The sequence below is a fragment of the Capricornis sumatraensis genome, chromosome 8 (genome assembly GCF_032405125.1).
Source record: "Capricornis sumatraensis isolate serow.1 chromosome 8, serow.2, whole genome shotgun sequence".
NCBI classification, from domain to species: domain Eukaryota; kingdom Metazoa; phylum Chordata; class Mammalia; order Artiodactyla; family Bovidae; genus Capricornis; species Capricornis sumatraensis.
This window is the reverse complement of record NC_091076.1, coordinates 10985746-11007223: the sequence shown is the minus strand read 5'-3', so window position 1 is coordinate 11007223 and position 21478 is coordinate 10985746. Positions and strand designations below refer to the sequence as shown.

Below are 21478 nucleotides of genomic sequence, written 5' to 3'. Positions count from 1 at the left end.
AACTCACGCCTGGCTTCCTGACCTTTGCCCTCCTCCCCGAGGCTCAAAGGGAACGAACTTTGAAGTAATGGGCAGAGTGGTCAGTTGTGGGCCTTGAACCAGGGAAGACTGTGGGCAAGGACTCCAGGGAGGGGTCAGCCGAATGTTCGGTTGGAGGCGGGAGCAAGGGAGGCTGAGAGGTGGGCATCCCTGTGGGGAAGGCGGGGGAAGGGGCCTTAATGGCCTTGCTGCAGGGCCCTTCTCTGCCACTCTCCTCCATTATGAGGCTCCAAAAGGGCACAGACCGTGTCTGTCTTGTTCACACGGAAAGCCAGGGGCAGTGTGTGCACCCTTGCAGATACTCAGTAAATATTAAATAATGGAATGAATGAATGAATAAATTCTGCCTGCCGTTGAGGGCACCAGATGTGGGTTCTGAGTGTCACCTGCCCGACACCAGGAGGTCAGTAGCGCAGGCTCCCTGCATCTCTACGGCCCAGTGACTGACATTACGTGGGCCCTGCCTCCTTGCCCAGAGGCCATGTCTGTAGCCCCTGGGACCACTGTGCTTTGCCCCCCAGGTCACCCCTTCTCCCTCTGCGTGTGCCCCATTGCTCTCTTCTCTGGCTCGGCCTTTGACCAGCCCCAACCACGTTCCCTTGCAGTGGCCTGAGGGCCCCACATTCCAACCTTGACCCCTGGCAGGTTCCAGGATCATAGCAGGATCAGTGCCAAGCAGTCCTCTATGCCTTGTCAGGGCAGGAGGGGTGGACATGTTCTCGCCCTGTGGCTATTTGTGTTACTGAGACCGCATGGGAGGGACTGGCCTCTGCCCATCAGTCGAGTTTCTCGCCTGCCCCCAGCTAGCGTCAGCCCAGCACCCTGTACTCCTCTGGGCCAGGGCTGTCCACAGAGGGTAGCTGTCCAGGCCTGAGCTGTGGAGTCAGACTCCCTGGGTCCAAATTCCAGCTCCCTGAACTCTGAGGCTGCCTCCTGCCTCCAGCTGATCATATGAGCTACAGCTAATATAACAGAGCTCACCCTGTGTGTGGGCTAAGTGAGATGATGTGTGTAAAGAGTTTAGCATGTGATGAATAGCTACATTGATGCTGGAGCAGAGAAAACCCAAGTCCCAGATAGAAGCGGGGATTTGAAATTGTCACAGGGTCTGAGCTTTGTCCCCTCCTGCTTGGCTCTGGACGGCCCCCTCCTCTGCTCTCTTCTCTGCCAGCAGGCCTTCACTTGTCTGGGAGAGTTTGGGTAGGTGATCCACCAGGACAGCCTTACCCGGAGGCCCCTCAAGGGGGCGCTGTCTCTGAGGCCAATTCTCCCAGGCCAATTTCCCCAGGCCTCTGCTCACCTGTAACCAGGACAGTCTCTCCTTTCAGCAGGTGATCCCTAGGTTGGGAAGAGCCCCTGGAGAAGGGAAAGGCTACCCACTCCAGTATTCTGGCCTGAAGAATTCCAAGGATGAAGGGGTCATCAAGAATTGGACACGACTGAAGGACTTTCACATTGAATCCGCTACCATATTGAATCCTGTCCACCCCCCACTGAAATTTTAGAAACTGTTCTGAGGTGTCATCAACAATGAGGATGATTATTCTTTATTAAGCCCCCACAGCCTGCTGGGAGCTGGGAATATTCTGTGGGCCTTCATCTTCTGAGCAAGAATGCAAAGGGACCTCCCTCCGGGGGAAGTCTGGGGATGCAGGTGGGTGCTGCACTGATGGCATTGGTATGGGGGAGTGGAGCCCTGGACGGCAGGATGCAGACAGGTGCTGGGTGCTGTGCGATCGGCAGGCAGACATGTGTGAGGCTAGTGCCGTTATAGCACCGTGGCAGCTGATGTTGATGGGCACCATCTGGCCCGGGTCACATGGCGACCCGCAGATCCACCAGCTCACGGGCTTGACAGCTGGCCAGCTGGGAAAAGGCATTGGTTGGTGGGAACTGGAGGCCTGGGGGGTGGCGGGAAGCCCTGCATGGGGAGGCTGCGGGACAGTGGTCTACTACACACGGAGAGATGGGGGCTTGAAAGGCAGGATCTGACCCCCAACTTCCTCTCTGACTGTCTGGAGAGATCCCCAGTCCCATGGAAATGTTCCCCGAGCAGCAAATATTTCTGGAGGGATCAGACTCCAGAAGCTCACCTCCCGCCAAGGTCTCTCTTTGAGGTCAGAGGAGGGCCTGCTGGGTTCTCCTGCTCCAGGCATCCTGACATTCCTTGCTTCTCAAGAGGCTGCTACAGACAAGGTTTGCCAAGAAAGTTCTTTGAGTCATAAAACTTCACTGCTGCAAAGACCTTTGTGAAAACAAGTTCAGTCTGAGCCAGAGGGATGCAGCCAGCTCCCAGAGGCTCACAGCTTAGTCTCTGCTAGGAATACATGGCCTTTCCCATCACATCACTGCACTGGGGGTCTTGGAGTGCAGCTGGTGAAAAGCATGGGGCTTTAAGCTTCCCTGGTGGCTCAGATGGTGAAGAATCTGCCTACAATGTGGGAGACCTGGGTTCTATCCCTGGGTTGGGAAGATTCCCTGGAGAAGGGAAAGGCTACCCACTCCAGTATTCTGGCCTGGAGAATTCTATGGACTGTATAGCCTATGGGGTCACAAAGAGCTAGACACGATTGAGCGACTTTCACCATCACTATTTGCTGAAGCGGTATGTGAGTGTGTGTGTGTGCACTTCAGAGGTCCTCAGGTAAAGAGGCCAGGAAGGCATCTAAGACAGGCATTCTAAGAGAGAGATTGGACAAGATCCTGAAAAAGCTGTGCTTAGAAAAGACTTTAGGAGGCTCTGGGCCCAGCGAGGTGTGGTCCCTACGGCAGGACAGCTTTGCTGCAGATCCTCTTTCTCCTGGTGGGCTCTGGCACCAGGTGTGGGAAGCTGGTATTGAAGAACCTGGGCAGACTTATTCCTGAGTATATATGAGGAGGAGGATCTGGCAGTGTGGGGCCTCCTAGTTATGACAGTGAAGGCCCTGTGGATCCAGGACAGTGGGCCCTCCACTGTGATCATGTGACTCGCTTAGGGCTCCAACCATGTGGCGTAGCAGTCACAGCTCTTTGCGAGTATCAGAAACCAACTTCGGGGACCTCCCTGGTGGTTTAGTGGCTAAGAATCCACCTTCCAATGCAGTGGATGCAGGTATGATCCCTGATCGGGGAATTAAGATCCCACAAGGCACTAGACAACTAAGCCCCCGGGTCGCAATGAAGATCCCGCATGCTGCAACTAAGATCCAATGCATCCAAATTAATAAATAAATATTCTTTAATAAAATAAATAAAGAAAAAAGAAACCAACTTCAGCTTATTTAAGCTAAAAGAAATTTATTAAAAGGCTTTGGAGCTCACAAAATCTTCAGGTGGACCTGAGAATAAAGGTTAGAGGCTACCCAGCCAAGCTGCTGCTGCTAAGTCAGTTCAGTCGTGTCCAACTCTGTGCAACCCCACAGACGGCAGCCCACCAGGCTCCCCTGTCCCTGGGATTCTCCGGGCAAGAACACTGGAGCGGGTTGCCATTTCCTTCTCCAATGCATGAAAGTGAAAAGTGAAAGTGAAGTCGCTTAGTTGTGTCCGACTCTTCGCGACCCCATGGACTGCAGCCCATCAGGCTCCTCCGCCCATGGGATTTTCCAGGCAAGAGTACTAACCGTGATCAAAATCGCCCCATGGACCTGGGCTCCCTGAAAGCACGTGCCTCCCTCCTTGCCGGGCCCTGGATGCTGTTCCTCCTGCTGCCACCACCCCCACACATCCTCAGGAGGGACTCCACACAGTCCCTTCTGTTCTGCGTCTCTCATATCCGATTCAAAATCTGGAACGGGTACTTGTGCTGGGTGGCTGCAGCCAACTTACCAGGGAGGCTGGGAGTTCCCAGAGTTTTCAGCTTCCATAGTAGGATGTGTGGGTTCTGTTTGGTAAAGCATTTGGGGTTCTCCCACTCAGGAGACTGCTGGGAGGCCCAAAGAATTCAAATGTCCTTCACATATGGGTTACCATCAAGAAGGGAACAAAGCAACTTTCCTGGTGATCCAGTGGTTAAGACTTCACCTTCCAATGTTGGGGATTTCAGTTCAATCCCACATGCCTGGGAGCCAAAAAATGGAAACATAAAGCAGAAGCAATGTTGTAACAAATTCTAGAAAGACTTAAGAAAAAAGAAGAAGAAGGGAATAAGCATTTCCTGTATGCCTCCTGTGAGCTGAGAGCTTCACATACCTGGCTGGTCCTGAAGGACTCTCTGTGGGATATGGGGAAAGATGCCCTTCCCCACTGTCCTAATAGCATTCCAATCTATAAGTTTCCTGATGCAACCGGAGCCCCTTGGACGTGGTTCCCACGTGTAGGTGCCATCCCCTCCGCAGAGCAGATGTAGATTTCACAGGCACATACTCAGGAGCTTGGAAACGTACCTCGGTCTCTCTGTAAGTGAACTTAGACACCCATCTCTTTGCTTCCAGTCCAACTTGATCCCCTTTGAATTAAAACTGTCAACTGGAAAAAAAAATCACGACGTGAAAGTTGTGAGTGAAGTTTTACTTGGGGCAAAATGAGGACTATAGTCTGAGGGGCACCATTTCAGATAGCTCTGAGAAATTGTTCCAAAAAGGTAGACAGGAAGGTCAGTGTATATGCGATTTTAATGAAGGCAGAATACATGAAATTAAGCACATGTTTTTCTTGGACTGTAGCCTGCCAGGCTCCTCTGTCCATGGAATTCTCCAGGCAAGAATACTGGAGTGGGTTGCCATGCCCTTCTCCAGCAGATCTTTCCAACCCAGGGATTGAACCCAGGTCTCCATGTTGCAGGTGGATTCTTTACCACCTGGGTCACGGGGAAGCCCCTCCCCCACCCCACCCCCACCCCCCGCCGTTTTTTTAACAGAGGTTGCTGATAACCTCATGAAGGTTACTGCTAGTCACGAGGAGCAGACATCACCACGAAGGATTTTAATGCTTTTCTAGGTACGAGGAGATGCAAGAACTGGACTCAAAAAACTTTTTTCTCGAAAATATTTAACTGTCCGAGGATCTGTTCTGCCAGTTTCTGCAGGAGCACAGAGTGCCTCATTCTTGATCTTCACCCTGAACTCCTTTCAGGAGGTGTTCAAGGTCACCAGCTGCACCGGCTCATAATGTAATCCTTCTAGAGGTAGATGCTGCTGTTCCTGCTGCTATTTAGTTGCTAAGTCGCGTCTGACTCTTTGCAACCCCATGGACTGCAGCCCGACATGCTCCTCTGTCCATGGAATTTCCCAGGCAAGAATACTGGAGTGAGTTGCCATTTCCTTTTCCAGGGGATCTTCCTGACCCAGAGATCGAACCCAAGTCTCCTGCTTGGCAGGTGAATTATTTACCACTGAGCCAGCTGGGAAGCCGGTAGATGGCAAGTGCCAGCATGTAGTTGGCAACACTGTCCATCTGAGAATCCAGTCTGGTCAGGATCTGCTCCTGTTCTCTTTCATCTCCATCTCCCGAAAGGTGCATACCTGCCTGGAGCTTGCTGTCAGGGGAGAGGCATCTGTCTGTGGCTGACTCCCCTGAGATGTGAAGTGGGCTTTGGTCATTCACACCTGTCCTGCCTGCATCTGCCTGGAAACAAGAGTGACACTCTGGCCTCTGGTTGCCAGGGTCACGCAACCAGTCCTTCAGCTGCCTTGCCTGGACCACACACTCAGCACCTCCAGGTCCATCAGCCTGCTTTCTGACACACCAAATCCTCCTTGGGGGTGCATAAACTTCAGGATGCTCCCCCTCAGGAAACAGGGGTCTATTGTGGATTCTGGGGAGGGTTCAGATCACCTCCGTTTCTATTGAGGCTTCTGCATACAGGCGGGGCGGGAGGAGCTGTTATAACCTCAGGACACACCTGCTAAGGGAAATGCCGGTCCGTGGGCTTTTCTCCAGTTACTGGAAGCAGGGGCTGCTCACTGTGGCAGCTTTTCTTAGTGTGGAGCATGGGCTCCAGAGCACAGGCTCTGTAGTTGTAGCCCATGGGCTTAGTTTAATCTGTGGCACATGGGATCTTCCTGGACCGGGGATCGAACCAGTAACCCCTGTATTGGCAGGCGGATTCTTTACCACTGAGCCAACAGCAAAGGCCCACTTGGGATCTTTTCATGGCACCCTCAGGCTCAGCCCGGGCCAGCATCCATGTTTAGGAGTGTGGCTCTGCCACCACCCCACCTCACCCCCTTCTCTCCCGCCTGCCTGTTGAGCCTTCATCTCCCGTTGGGTGGGATCACACTTCCTCGTTCCAGGGCTTACAGCATCAGCTCCTGGCTCTCCAAGTTCAAAGCCTAGCTTTTTGACTTAACAAAAAGTATTTCTCTGTTAGAACCTGCTCTGTGTTTCAAAGCCTCTTTTGCAACTTAAAGCCAAGGATTTGACTCTTTGTTCTGAGTTTCCTTTGGAGAGTGGAATTTGAGAAGCCAATTTAGCATCTGAATGGAGGGGAAGGGATATAAGGAAATTGCCTCCAGAGGAGCATCAGTTGCTATCTCAAGATAATGCCCAGCTCCAGCGTTATCTCACTGACACATGATCCTTCGTGGAGAGGAGGATTCCAGGTCTGGGACTAGGGTGAGGCGAGTGAGGCACTGCTTTGGGCAGATTTAAAGAAGTGCTGCCAAACCAAGGAATGCAGACAAATATTAGTTTAATGCAGTAATTTAAAAAATCAAAATTAATGCAAAAAACCTCATGAGGAACACAGTAGTGAAATTTAAACACAGGATTCGTATCACTGACTTTTCCTGTTGACACATGGTCCACTGCGGATCACAGCACTGGCTATGACCCTGCTTTTATTGCATTAAACTATTATTTCTCTTGATTACTGAGTTTTTTTGGTGCCCCCTTAAATTTTATGCCTGGCCCAAGTAACCTAGCTATCCCTAGCTCCCCTCCTCCCCCTTCTTCCCCACCCCCAATTCCACCACGGTTTGGGACTTTCTCCAGTTGTGAGAACTGAGGTTCTGAGAGGGTGAGTAATTCAAGTCAGGACAGATGGCCCCAGGGATCCTGTGGGAGGGACACTTCCCATCCATTCATTCAGCACATGTTCATTCAGTAGGTACAGTGCAGCGGGCACAGGGCTGAGCACCATGGAACATCCATGAGCAAGGTCTCCACCTTCATGCATCTTACATCTTTAGCACAGAGGAAAGTGAAAGTGAAAGTGTTAGTCGCTCAGTTGCTTTAGACTCGTGACTCTTTGGACTATAGCTTGTCAGGCTTCTCTGTGCATGGAATTCTCCAGGCAAGAATACTGGAGTGGGCTGCCATTCCCTTCTCTAGGGGATCTTCCCAACCCAGGGACTGAACCCAGGTCTCCTGCATTGAGGCAGATTCTTTACCTTCTTAGCCACCAGGGCAGAAACAGACTTCAACTAATTCACAGTTAATTATTTATTTAATTATAATTGGAATAAGTACTTTGAAGGAGAAATGTGGGAGCTGAAGAATCTGTAACATCAGGGCTTGACTCCTGTATTCTGAAGGATCTGGGAAGATTCTTTGAGAGTGGGAGGTTTCAGCTGAAATTTTAAGGGTGAGCAGTGTGAGTTAAGGAGAATGGGAAGAAGGTGGACCAGCATGTGCAAAGCTCCTGGGGTAGAAAGAAGCTGGTGCATTGGAGAAACTGAGAGGAAGTGTGTTAGACCAGGTGCATTCTGTAACAAACAGCCTATACCTCTAAATGGCTAAACATATTAAAAATGTATTCCTCATTTGTTACATAGTCTAACGTGAGTCAGAGAGTGCATCCCCAGCTGATGCCTCGGGGCTCCAATTCCTTTCCACCATTGACACTGCAGAAAATAAGAGAGGAGGATTGTGTAGGGAGGCGGCACGCGTCACTTCTGCCGGCGTCCATTGGCTCAGGGCTCATCCCAGGGCCCCACCCCATCAGCCTGAGAACTCAGGAAGAAGTGGGGGAAAACAGAAGTTGGTGACCCTCAACAGCCCCCACCACAGGGAGGGGGACCAAGACAGGCTAGTCCTTGGTGGTCATGGTTGGGACCTGAGTTTATAGTCTTGGAGCAGAAGATTGGACCTACACTTGGCCACAGGTCTAGGAAGGTATTAACATATGGGCGGCAGTCAGCTGTGACCACTGTGGCCTATTTCGGAAGGAAGTGCTCAGAAGTCATTTTGGAATGTGGAACCTACTAGAACCATTACTTTGATCAGGTTTCCATCCACAGTGTGGAGGCAAGGCCCTGGCCATTGAGTCAGTCTCATTCTCTTGGCCGTGTTGCTCCAGCTCCTGTTTCCTTGGGAGAGATGAAGAGGGTTTGTGGAGGTGGGGGTGGCTACTGATTAGAAAATGACACTCTCAGCTTTCAACAGACCAGGCAGGTCATTCTCAGAGCTCTGGTTTCAGGAGAAAATGATCCTCCAGGGTATGTCTAGGCTCCAGTTTCCAGGGAGCCTGGGGAGCAGATGCTCAGGCTGAGGCTGGTCTAGCCTCGTAAGTCTGTTTGTCTAGAGAAAGGTTCTGGGCCAGTGAGGGGCCAGAGACTACCTGGAATTTGCTAATAGGCAAACCCTGAGCCCAGATCACAGCCCTGCGGGCCTCTTTACTTGGCCCTTTCCAGCTTGTTCTGGGGTTCCTAGACTTGCACTAGGAAGAGAAGGGAACGACAGAGGATGAGATGTTTGGATGGCATCACCGACTGGATGGGCATGAGTTTGAGCAGGCTCTGGGAGTTGGTGATGGGCAGGGAAGCCTGGCGTGCCGCAGTTCATGGGGCCACAAAGAGTCGGACATGACTGAGCGACTGAACTGAACTGAGGCTAGACTGAGGGTTCTAGGACACCCCCAGCTGGGCAAACACTGAACCCCAGGGCCTGGAATCAAGATCTCCAAGTAGGACAGTCCTGGAAGTTTTTCTGCTGTCGGCAGGGTGGGAGAAATCACCTGGGCATCCTGGGTGGTTCTTCTGATTTCCCACAGCCAAGAGGGGCAACAAGATACAGTGGGAGGAGGCCTGGCTCGCAATACGATGGACTGGGTTGGAATCCTGCCTTTGCCCCTGACCAGCTGTGTGACCTTGATCAAGCTACATAACTTCTCTGAATCTGTTTTCCTCATCTGTAGGGCAGAGGGATTTAGCACCTGCCTGGCCAAGGCATGGAGAAAGGTAAATCAGAAAACCCGGAGGTGCTCAGTAAATGGTAACCGTCATCACTTTGTGGCCGGGAACTCGGATGGGAGGGGAGCGGGCAGCACAAACTCCCCCGCCTCCTCCCCCTGCGCCTCACAGGCACACATCTTTCTTGCAGCTGCAGCCAAACGGATCCTGTTAAAATGTACGTCAAATCATGTCACTTCTCTGCTCAAAGCCCCCAGGGAGCTCTCACCCAGGGTCAAAGCGAAAGCCTTCACAGGAGTCCACGAGCCGGCCATGGTCTGCCCTGTCCCTTCCTCTCTGTCCTCGGCTGTTGCCGAGCCCCACCCACCCTTGCTCCGGGGGGGGGGGGGGGGGGCATTCTGTGGCTCCAGAACGCCCAGGCACACTCCTGCCCTGGGGTCTTGGCATTGCCGTCCCCTCTGCCAGGAACCTATTTTCCTCAGACGTCTGTCTGCTTTGTCTGTTTCTCCTCCTTCCAGTCTTTGCTCAAATGCCATCCTGCCAACGAGGCCTCCTTGGCCACTTGGTTTTTACTTTTTATCTCTGTTTTCCCTTTGATATTTATTTATTTATGTGGTTATGTATGGCTGCATTGAGTCTTCGTTGCAACCTGAGGAGTCTTTCATTGCAGGTTCGCAGGCTCTTCTTTGGGGAGTCCAGGCTTCTCTCTGGTATCTGGGTCTGGGATTAGTTGCCCCAACGTATATGAAATTTTAATTTTCTGACCAGGGATCAAGCCCACATCCCCTGCACTGGAAGGTGAGTTCGTAACCACTGGGCCACCAGGGACGTCCCTGGCCACTCTGTCTTAAGTGGGGTCCTCAGTCCTCTCTTATTTTAGCTCCTCTGCAACTTGGCCATTGCCTGACATGTTCAAATGCAGTTTGTTGATTATCTGCACTCATAGGAATGCAAGTTTCACAAAGGCAGGGTTTTTTTCCGTCTCTGAGGGTCACATGCATATGTGACCGCAGCGTCTGGGCATATGAGCAGGGGCTTCATGGTTGTTGAATGAATACCTGAATGAAGGTGAGGACTCAATTTCTGGCTGGTACAGGTAAATGGAGTGGGCCGTGGTACAAAGGACCTTGTCACTTCCTTTTTGGCCAAATGAGGGAGTTGGACTAGACCCTCGGGAGATGAGGAACCATGGGGATTGTAAGTGTCATTTAGTTCCTGCCTCCATGCACTTTTCTGGGGTGAGGGTCCCTGGCTTCTTAACAGAACCTGTGATTTTCCGATGTACCAACCACACTCCCAGGGCTGGCATTTCATGGTTGGCTCTAATAGGCTCAAAGCCTTGCTTTCTAAGAACAGATGATGCCAGCATTCCTTGATCTTATTCAAGTCCCAGCAGCCACAGAGGTCCTGGCTCCAAAGATGAGGGGGTGGGAGGTGAGGGGGAGATGGGGGGTTGGAACAGGGGATGGTGGGGGTGGGAACCAGAGGGGTCGTGGGAGGGTCAGTGAGGCAGGGCGCTGGGGTGGTCATGGGGGCACAGGAGGGGCAACAAAGGGGACTTCTACATGACATGTGCTGTTTTCTTCCTTTTATTTAAAAGAAACTAGATATAAAGCAAGTGTGACACAATGTGAGCAACTGTTAGCGCTGGATTCTGGGCACAGGGGTGTTTATCACAGAAAGCTCTGTACGTTTTCTGTATTTCAAAAATTTCTTTAAAAAAGAAAAAAAAAACAACGGATTTGGAGGCGGGTGGGACAGTTCTAGCTCCTGACTAGGAATGGAGAGGCTGTTTCAGGGGGCCTGAGGGGCCTGGCCTTTGGACGTTTTTCCAGCACGTGTGGGCAGAGGGGCTGGCCAGGGTCTGGGTGAATTCCTGGAGCTGTCAGAGCCCCTCCTGGCTCCCAGGTTTCAGTTTCCTGCCTTTCCAGGGAGTGGGGAAAGGCTGAGAGGCCCCGTGCTGGGGCTGAAGCTAATTCATTAGTGACGCCTCAACAAGGGCTGGGCGCCCGCAGCGCCGGCGTGATTCATCAACACGATTGCCCCGCTGCCAGCCTGCGTGGGCCCAGAACGACAGTGCACTTTACCTTTCCCCACTGAGAAGGGCCTGGTGGGAGGCGAAGGCACAGCATCTACCGAGAGCAAGCAAGAAAGAAGAGGGCTGGTCCCCTGTACCCTTGAGCCCAGGAAGCTCTGCCAAGGCCGGGGCTGGGGTGGCAGGGGCTCAGGGGTCCTGCCCGTGCTGGCAGAGCCCAAGAGGGCTGCCTGGTGCTGCAGCGCCAGCCCCAAGCATGTGGTGAGGGGGGCTGGCTGGGCTCCCTCCTCCACAGCGAATGTTCCCTTGGGGAAACTGCTGGCGGGGGTGGGGGGTGGCTCTAGGCGGTGGGGTGGGATGGGGAGGCACTCTTTCTTGTCCCAGCTGCCTGGCTGGGTTTTCCTAGCTTTCTGGTCTCTGAGGTGTCAGCTCTTCCCAGAAGTTCTCCCAAAAGAGTAGAAGGGAGAGAGTTGGTTTGGGGCTTAGGGGAGATCCAGAAGGAGCTTGAAATCCCACTGCCTGGGGCTCAGAATCCTCCTCCATCCCAGATCTGGTGTCTGAGCCCCACTTATCCTCTGGTTCCTCTACTCAGCTCGCATCTTGTTAGTCTTCATTCCAGGGCAGCGATCCGAGGCTAGCTCCCAGCTCAGAGCAATACCTGCCTCTGTGTTCCCCATCACCTGTTCGCCCCGTGACATCCCTCGCCTGATTAAAACTGCTACTGCCCTGCCCTTTTGTTCCTTTATCCAACACATAGATATCAAGCATCTGAGCAAAAGATGCCAGGACCAAAAAAAAAAAAAAAAAAAAGATACACACGGAATAATTCCATTTATATGAAATTCAAGAGCAGGCAAACCTGATCCATGATGATAGAGGTCAGGATCACCGTTGCCGCTAGGAGGTGGGGATTGTCTGGAAGAGGCAGGTGGGAGGGAACTCTGAGTGATGGAAGCATGACACGGTGTTTACATCTGTCAGAACTCACCAGACCGTATACATACGACCTATGCATTTCACGGTATGTAAAGTTTGCCTTCATCTTTTAAAATGTGGACAGTTTTCACTGAACCACCGCTATGTGCCAGACCCTGTGCCAGCAGGGAAGGAGACAAGTGTGCCTGCCCCGCCCAGCTTACATTTCAGGGGTTGTGGTTTTCATCCTCTTCTTGCATCGGCCCCTGCTGTCTGTCCTTGGACTGGCCTCCTGCCCTGCCTGTAGTGGGGAAAAAATTGGGGATGGGTCAAAGGGCAAGATGCAGTCTAGAGGTCTGTCCCATCAGCCAATTATCTTTTTTTTTAATTTATTATTTTATTTATTTGGCTGTCCCAGGTCTTAGTTGCAGCATGCAAACTCGTAGTTGCGGCATATGGGATCTAGTTCCCAGACCAGGGATGGAACCTGTGCTCCCTGCATTGGGAGCGTGGAGTCTTACCCACTGAACCATCAGAGAAGTCGCCCAGCCCGTTATCAACACACCAGTCAAGATGGGAAGGCAGGATGCACAAGGCTTGAAGCCTACAGACTTGACTCCCTGACTGTATTCTCTCATCAGTCTGCGATGAAGCCTACAGACTTGACTCCCTGACTGTATTCTCTCATCACTCTGCGATCTTCAGCAAGTTGCCTAATCCCTCTGGGACCACTTTCCTCATCTTTCTTATGGGATTATAACCATCAGAATTAGAGGCTTTGCCGTGAGAAAATTCATGGTCAGAAGTGGAGTCGTTTCCATTTATTGGAGTGGTACATGGTTAAGACTACTCCAATAAATGGAAATGACTCCACTTCTGACCACGAATTTTCTCACGGCAGAGCCTCTAACTCTGATGACGAAGGCATTCTTAATCCCATAAGTACATAAGAGCAGCTTCCCAAGTGGTGCTAGTGGTAAAGAACCTGCCTGCCAATGAAGATGTAAGAGACGTAGGTTTGACCCTTGGGTTGGGAAGATCCCCTGGAGAAGGAATTGACAACCCACTCCAGTATTCTTGCCTGGGAAGTCCCATGGACAGAGGAGCCTGGCAGGCTACAGTCCATAGGGTCGCAGAGAGTCGGACACGACTGAGCACACACATACACATGGTTAAGAACACACGTTGGAGAGGCAGTCTGCCTGGTTTTATTTTTATTTATTATTATTTTTGGCCAAGCAGTGAGGCATGCGGGATCTTAGTTCCTCAACCAGGAATGGAACCTGTGCCCCCTGCAACGGAAGCACCAGCCTTAACCACTGGACAGGCAGGGAAGTCCCCTGCCTGGTTTAAATCTCAGCCACTAGCGAGCAGGGTGACCTTGGAGAAGTCACCCGTGCACGTGTGCATGCTAAGTCACTTCAGCTGTGTCTGACTCTGTGCGACGCTATGGACTGTAGCCCACCATGCTCCTCTGTCCATGGGATTTCCCAGGCAAGAATACTGGAGTGGGTTGCCATGCCCTTCTCTAGGGGATCTTCCTGACCCAGGGATTGAACCTGTGTCTCCTGCATCTCCTGCATTGCAGGCGAATTCTTTACGGCTGAGCCACCGGGGAAGCCCCAAGCAAGTCACCCAGCTCATGTCAAACCTCTCTGAGCCTCAGTTTCTCCATCTTAAAAATCGGGGCAGTGAGGGTACCTACCTCACAGGTTTGTGGCAAGGATTCAACGCAATGCTTTTAGTACAGTGCTGGGCACATGACAGGCTGGCAATAAACCAGAGGGAGTGTTTCTGCTGGCAGCTCTAGCAGGAGGGCTTGGAGTAGGAGGGGAGAAGTCAGGGGCAAAAAGGCTGCTGGTGAGAGCGTGTGCAAGAGGAAGCGTTACAGAACGAGTGTGGTCACCGTTTGTGGTGCTCAAAGGCGCTCGTGTGCTCCAGTCCTCTGTCCACCGCAGTTACCCACCGACCTTGAGCACAGCTGGAGGAACTCGGCAGAAGGGGTGAGTGCGCTAACCGGGAACCTGCGGCGCGCTGAGGGTGTACCGAGCGGGGAGAGGTACGGAGCCAAGCTTGGGTCCCCGCAGATCCTCGACCCACCCTGAAAAAGCCCAGAAAGAGCACTGTTCTGAGTTACTCCCCTAATGTGACCCTAGCGGGAAGACTGGACGCACGCCGCTGGACACGAACGGCGGGCGTTGACCTCGCCTCTCAGTCCCTCCTGGAGAGCTACTTGTCCAGGCTTGGGTCGCGCGCCGGCATTTCCTCACTCCTTGTTTCCTTCTTGGACTGGCAGCTCTGGGCGCCTGCAAACCGCACACCAAACGGCTCGCGGTGGCTGGAAGCGTAGACAGCGTCAGTCGTCGGGTTTGTGTTGGCACGGAGCCAGGCTTGAGGGGCGCGGTTCTTGGGTTCCCTGGGTTAGTGCTGTCTCCGGTGCCCGACCGGTGGGAAAGCGGGCCGCGGGCCGGGGCTCCAGGACCCAACTCAGCCGCACCTTGGCCCCGCCCCGCCCTCCTTCCGCTTCATTGGCAGCCGCGCGCGCGTCGGGGGTTGCCAGGGCGACGGGTCTCCAAGCTGAGAATCCGCGCTAACTCGAACCAGTCGGCCTCCAGCGGAGGGAGCGGCGGAGGCCGGAGGGCGGGCGGCCGAGCGCGGCGCGCCGCGGCGGGGCCCCAGGGGGGCGCCTCCTCCCCGCCCCGCACGGCCTCCCTCGCGGAGCAGGGACAGGCCGGGGCGGGGGGTCCCGGAGCCAGCGCGGCCTCGGCCCCGTCTAGGAGGCCCAGGGGCCGCCAGGGCGGGGCGATGCCGGGCGGTGGCGGCGGTGGCCCCGCCCGGGGCCGGTGACCATGGGCATCGCCGAGTCTACGCCGGACGAGCTGCCGTCGGACGCTGAGGAGCAACTGCGCAGCGGCGAGCAGCAGTTGGAGCTGAGCGGGAGGCGGCTGCGGCGGCTTCCCAGCGCCGTGTGCGCGCTGAGCCGCCTGCAGAAGCTGTACGTGAGCGGCACCGGGCTGCGCGAGCTGCCCGAGGAGATCGAGGAGCTGCGCGAGCTGCGCATCCTGGCGCTCGACTTCAACAAACTCGAGCGCCTGCCCGACGGCCTGTGTCGCCTTCCGCGCCTCACGCGCCTCTACCTGGGCAGCAACCGGCTGCTGGCGCTGCCCGCCGACTTCGCGCAGCTGCAGAGCTTGCGCTGCCTCTGGATCGAGGGCAACTTCCTGCGGCGCTTTCCGCGCCCGTTGTTGCGCCTGGTGGCGCTGCAGTCGCTGCAGATGGGCGACAACCGGTTGCGCGCGCTGCCCGCGGAGCTGCCGCGCATGACGGGCCTGCGCGGTCTCTGGCTCTACGGCAACCGCTTCGAGGAATTCCCGCCCGCGTTGCTGCGCATGGGCCGCCTGCACATCCTCGACCTAGACCGCAACCGCCTGGGCGGCTTCCCGGACCTGCACCCGCTGCGCGCCCTGCGCGTCTTCTCCTACGACCACAACCCGGTCACTGGCCCCCCCCGCGTGGCCGACACAGTCTTCCTTGTGGGCGAGGGCGCCGTCGAGCGCATGGCCGAGCGCGACGAGCCCACGCCCCGGCCGCTGCCCAGGCGCCCAGCGCGGGCCTTTGAGGATGAAGAGGAAGAAGACCTGCTCATAGGGGGCGGTAGCTCCCGGGCTCTGGGGGCCCCCGGGGACAGCCTCCGAGCCCTGGAAGCAGCTCCAGGAATGGGCACCTGAGCCTGTGATCTGGGCGATGAGCTTCGGCCAGTCTGGGAGGAGGGGCTCTGGCAAGGTTCCTGGGAACGGTGGGTTCCTACTTGGGGGCAGAGGAAGGGTCAGTTTGGGCACACTGCCAGGGACAGGCAGGCCTGGTGGCCATCTTCAGACATTCCAGGGTAGTGAGAAGACTGCCTCCCGGCTGGTCCCTGGGCAGTCGTCAGCCCAAGAAGTCCCAGCTCTCTCCACCTATAGCTCGAATGGCCCCTGATAAAGTCACTGAGAACACAATAAAGGCACCAGCTTCTTCCTGGAACCAGGGTCACCACTGATCACGGAATCATCTCCTCGACTAAGTCTAGATGCCCACGGCCCCCACCTCCGACCGGAGTTTGGATCTTCTAGGTCCACCCTTTCTGGCCCAGGAGCCACTACCTCTGGGTGGACCACATGCCTGCATGAGGCAGAAGTGCAAACAGAAGGAGGCCTGGGCCAGGGGCGGGGGGCTTGGAGCTGGAGCCTGTGCCCTGGACAGACAGGTGTGGGAGCCGGGGATTGGGGACCAAACACCACAGCTGCCCTTGCCCCTCCACGGGGGCTCATGGTACATACCTCCCTCTCCAGGCCTCCTAAATTTTGTGTGGGGAAGGGGTGGGGATAAGGGGGTCACCCAGAAGGCAAGGTCTCTGCCCCTGCCTTTTATTCTGTTCTCTTCTCCCAGATTGTGTGCGGAATCTTGCTGCAAAGAGAACAGGCCCTCCCTTCCCCATGGCCTGAGCCTTCCAGCTGTCAGGTTTGAAAAGAAGCCACTGTGCTTCCAGGGCCTCCTGCACCAAGAGAGAGGCTCTCTGCTCCGGGTGGCTGCTCCTGTGTAGCCACCGCCTGGACTCTCCATTCCCTTAAATGGGCAGCGTCAGGGTGGCTGGCACGGCACGGGGCAGGGGACAAGCCCTGTGTGCCTCCTCTCCGTCACCAGGACAGCCTCCAGGGGGTGAGGAATGAGGCTTTGCTCTGTAGTTCCCAGGGTCAGATCTTTCCCATCCAAGCAATAATGGGAGGAAGGCCCAGGGCCAGGGCCACTCAGGGACACTGTCTGGGGCGGGGGCCCCACATGGTGGTGTTTTCTTTAGGAAGAGAGAAAAAAAAAAAACTGGCTGTAAACATAAATTATATTTCTTGGAGAAAGAATGTGCGTTTCCCACATGCCTGTTTATTTATAAGCCCTGGGAGCACTGGGTCCCGTTGCTGTGGGGACTCTGGGCTGCCCCTGGCACTGCCCTTTGTCCATGTGCCCCAGCCCTGCGTCACAGTGGCCCCAGCCAACTGTTGTGTCCTGTCTGGGGCAGGAGAGCTTGTCTTCAGTCACAAATGGCTTTGGCTGCTCAAGACTGCTCTTCCATCTGGCTGTATCTTTCTGCCACCCAGCCACTGCCCCCCACCCCCAGCCTCCCTTCCCCAGTCTTCTCCAGCTTCGTTCTCAGATTCCTGACTCTTAATATATTTTTGAATCTCAGGCTGGGCTGACCTTTCTCTATTCTTTCACTGGTACTGACCCTGTTCCTCCCCATCTGTGACTATTCTTCCCTCCTTCCATCTTCCTGGCTCCATGTTCCTCTCTCTGTTTCTTTCTCTTAGTCGCTTTTTTTTTTTTAGCTCAGTCATTACTTTCTCTCTTCATTGTTAAGGAGGGGATAAAAAGAGTTAATTTTTTTTTTTTTTTAAGAGAGAAAATTGTAAAACGTCAAGCCTGGAGGCCCATGTCCCATGAGAAGATGCTGCCAGGCCACCATCACCATGACAACAAGGATAATGTCATATAAGGCCCAAAGGTCAGGCTTGGCCCAGCAGCTTGCTGGCTACTGGGCTGGGCCTGCAGATCAGGAGGAGGCCAGGAATGGATCTGAAGGAATCAGCTTGGGAGAGTGAAGGCCTCCAAATGCACAAAGTGCTTGTAGAATGGGGAAGACTAGAGGCTGCCTTCTTCTCAAGGAAGAAAAGGAGCCTGGGGTTTGGCTGTGTCCCTCCCAGAGACCCTCAGGTGCCACGCTACCCCTGTTGAGGCTCCATCAGGGCTGGTGGTCCCTCCCCACTGGCCCACCTGCTCCCCAGCCCCCAGCTACCCGTGACTTATCACTTGGCCTTGGAGGAGCAGGGAGAAAGGGAGATGATTTTTATAGGGGCACTTGTAACAATGGCCAGGTCAGCGGTTCCCCACATTGTTGGGGGGACAGTAAGGGGTGGGTTGGTTGTGGGGGAACAGGGCAGGGAAGCCCTGGAAGAGTTCAGTGTTTGTGCCAGGGATGCAGGGCAGAGGCAGGCTGTGGGGGTGGTGATGAGATGAGAGCAGAGGCAGCAACAGGGCAAAAAACAGGCCCGGGGAGGTAAGTGACTTGCCCATAAGTGGATGTTAGGCCTGCTAACCCAGTGCTCAGTCCGACACGGGAGATGCTACCTGCCTGTGGCTGGTGGTCAGGTCTGGGTGTGGAGTCAGTGGGAATCATAGCCTCTCTTCCTCCTCCTGGAGCCTCCCAACAGCCAGCCCTCCCAGCTGGCAGAGCAGCAGAGACTGGATGCCTTCCTGGATTCGTTACCATCATCCCCCTCTTCCCACTTCAGAAAGCAGGAGAACAGGGTGCTCAGAAACTGGGGGCCCTGCCCAGAAGCACCTCCCTTCCTTCCAGTGCCATCACATGGGCTTGCTTAGCCATTGCCCCAAAGCTTCCTTAAGACACCTGGGCACTCTTGTTCTCAGAATGGACATTTATTAGCACACCTGAGTGTGCCACGCAGAACATGTATTCAGACAGGGGTCCCTGCCCGGGGGTGGGGCTCACAGTCTAAAGGTGGCACAACTTGTACACACAGGACACAGACACAGGGAGCGGGGCGTCTTCAGGGGAGACAGGTCAGGGGAGCCACGGCTAGGGCATACAGCACGTTCAACCCGCGTCCTTCTGGTTGTCTTTGTGGGGGAGGGAGAGGCGAGCAGAATGTGGCCTGAGATGGCCTTCCAGAAAGCGCCATCCAAGAGGGACTGGCAGGAGAAAGAGACCAGAGGGCAGTGGTCCCAGGCACAGGGAAGGATGGGGGAGCCTCTGCAAGCAGGGATGAAGAGAAACCCCATGAAGTGAAGGCAGGAAGAAGACAGAAGTGCAGGAGGAGAGAGGCCTGGAACCCACGGCAAGGGGCTGTCACCTCTGCCAGGCTGAGCTATCCTGCTTTTTAGCCTAGATTTTCCAGATCGAGCAGAAGTCCTGGCAAGAACTGCTTGTGAGGCTTACTTACCTGACCCTAGGCCTCCCTCCAACCTCTGAACCGGAGACATTTAAACCATATCGTCAGTATGGGGCAGAAGGGGAGAGGGCAGGCAGCTTCAGGTGGGAGTACTTAGTGCAGAGTGAGAAGAAAGCTGCCAGCCCCAGGTACGGGGGAGCAAGAGGCAAGGTGGCCCCTCTAATAGGGGTGGACAGGGGCCAGCAGGTGGACGCACAACAGTGGAGGGCTCTCCTTTCCTGTGCGCCCGTAACAGGTGTAGCGCTTCCCTTCTGAAAGCACCGGGAGAGCTGCCAAGCCTCGGTTTCCCCCGGGCTGTATGCAAGAGGGAAGGAAGAAAGGGCAAGAATTGTTATTGCTCTTCTGTGGATGGAGGGAACTGCGGAAGGAAACAGCTTGCCCTGGGGCCTCTGTGTCTACTGGGGCCCAGCTTCCTAGGTCCTCAGGCAGGGACTGAGTTGAGACTTTTCTAATTCTAAAGGATGAAACCAGAAAAGGGTTGGAGAGAAGGCTCAGGTCCAGCCAACAGCCCAGAACTCCACAGGGAACAGAGAGGACACGCTGGCCTGAAACGACAGTGGCCCTGTCAGAGTTCACGTTGGTGGTGGGAAAGGTGAAGGGTCTCCCTTTGGTTTGTCTCACCTGCCTTGGAGGGTGGTGAGGGTCCCCTGGGAACTGTGGGGAGGGCATGCGGGGCTGGGTGAACTAGAGGGGCACCCTGTAAGCCCTAAGGAGACTCCACTCCCAATAAGCTTTGCTTTAGGCATGACCCAGGGGGTATGGCTGCTTCCTGGATTTCTGGGTAGCTGGTGGGTTCATATTCTCAACCTGAAGATAGGCTAGAAGGGCCTCATCAAGTGAAGCTGAATCCCAAAGGTGACAGGTGAGGGGAGACTTGGCCCCAGGCTATCCATCCCCATCCCCCACTTCCTCTTCCCCTGGGAGATAGTGGAGGGCTAGGACCCACGGAGGAAACAGCCAAGGCCCTACTTTTTCACGATCCTTTATTAATCAGAACGGGCCTTGCCACAAAAAGCAGGGCCCATCCCCACAAAAATATGATTTTGCAAAGAGGAAATCTTGCTGGCTTAGAGGGTGCATGTAGTGGAAAATTTTTGTATGGTTTTTTTTTTTCCCCTCTTTTTTTCTTCAGTTTTTCTTCATTTCTCTTCGCTGCAATTTTTTTTTTTTTGTGACGGTGGGTTTTTGTCGTAGATTTTTTTTTTTTTATAAAACACTTGCGCTCAAGGACTCAAACACAGTACAAACAGAAACCACCAATCCCCACCCCTGGGGCCCCAGCAGGACTGGGGACTCTGGGGACTCCCCTTGGCTTTTTGTGTGGCTGTTTTCCTTGTCCCTTCCCTGGCGTCTAGCGCCGGTGGGCAGGTGCGGGGTCCTGGGGCAGGTGGAATTTATACAGCAGTTATGTGGGGTGATGGTCACAAGAAAGGATACCTGAACAAGTTAACGACTAACTCTAGGGTGCCCACAAAGATGGTGGATGACGCTCAAGAAGGGTGCAGGGACACAGTGGAGAAGAGATAGGTGGGCCCAGGCCGGCCTCAGCTATCCCCGGAGGCTCTGTGGGGGGAGGGGCAGGCGGGCCTTGCCTTCAGGCTTCGGTAATAATACTTTGCTCGCGGGTAGCACCTTCAGAATCCTCCAGCCTCCACCCCCAGGTCAGGTGACGGCGGCCTTACAACCTCCCCCATGAGGTAGGTGAAGTATTATTACCATCATTTTACAGATGGGGAAACTGAGGCCCCGGGAGTGTGGGTGATCTGTCCAAGGTCCTGGGATGGCAACAGGGCCGTGCCCTTCCTCCACCCCCAAGTTCCCCCTTTCTCTGTTCCCTAAAACCTTAGACCTGCCCCCGCCCTCACCCATACCACCCGCCTCTTCCCTTGCTAGCCCACCTTGCCCTTGGCCCGCCGCTTGCCACCGCTCCCCCGCGTCCCAGAGCTTAGGCTGCACGTCGCGGGTTGGAGAACCCCACGCGGGGTTCATCGCTGCGCCTGGGTGCGGTCAGGTTTGGAATAGGCAGGGCCAGGTGAGGCTCTCTGAATGTGATTGGCTAAGAGCTTCGTGGGCGGGGCTCGGAAAACGGGGACGCAGTTGCCCCGCCCACTCAGTGCTAGTTGGTCCAATTCCCGAGAGCTCTGTAGCAGGCAAGTGGACCTGGAGCGGGGCTTGCTGTCCCACCGGCCTCGGGGTGGAGGGGCACAGGATTTGAGGGCGGGATGGAGGCTGGCAGAGCCCCTCCGCTTCTCAGAGCTTCCAACAGCAACCTTTCTTCGCTTCCACTGTCTCCGGAGCAGCTGCCCTCCCTCCCCGCTGGGGGTTGGTTCCCCGGCCTGCCCGATAAGGGCCGTGCTATGAGGGCAGACCCCCATTTTAAGCAAAGCTACAATATAGAAAAACTGGGATTTACAAGGAATGTGGGTGACTACTTGCTTTAC

At 54.7% G+C, this 21478-nt stretch overlaps 1 protein-coding gene across 1 annotated transcript; it reads left to right on the top strand.

The window, feature by feature from the left end:
* Positions 1 to 14885: 14885 nt before the first annotated feature.
* On the top strand, positions 14886 to 15764 carry LRRC10B (leucine rich repeat containing 10B). The gene has a single exon (XM_068979135.1). The coding sequence runs from the start codon at positions 14886 to 14888 to the stop codon at positions 15762 to 15764; it is 879 nt and encodes a 292-aa protein (XP_068835236.1).
* The last annotated feature ends 5714 nt before the right edge of the window (positions 15765 to 21478 follow it).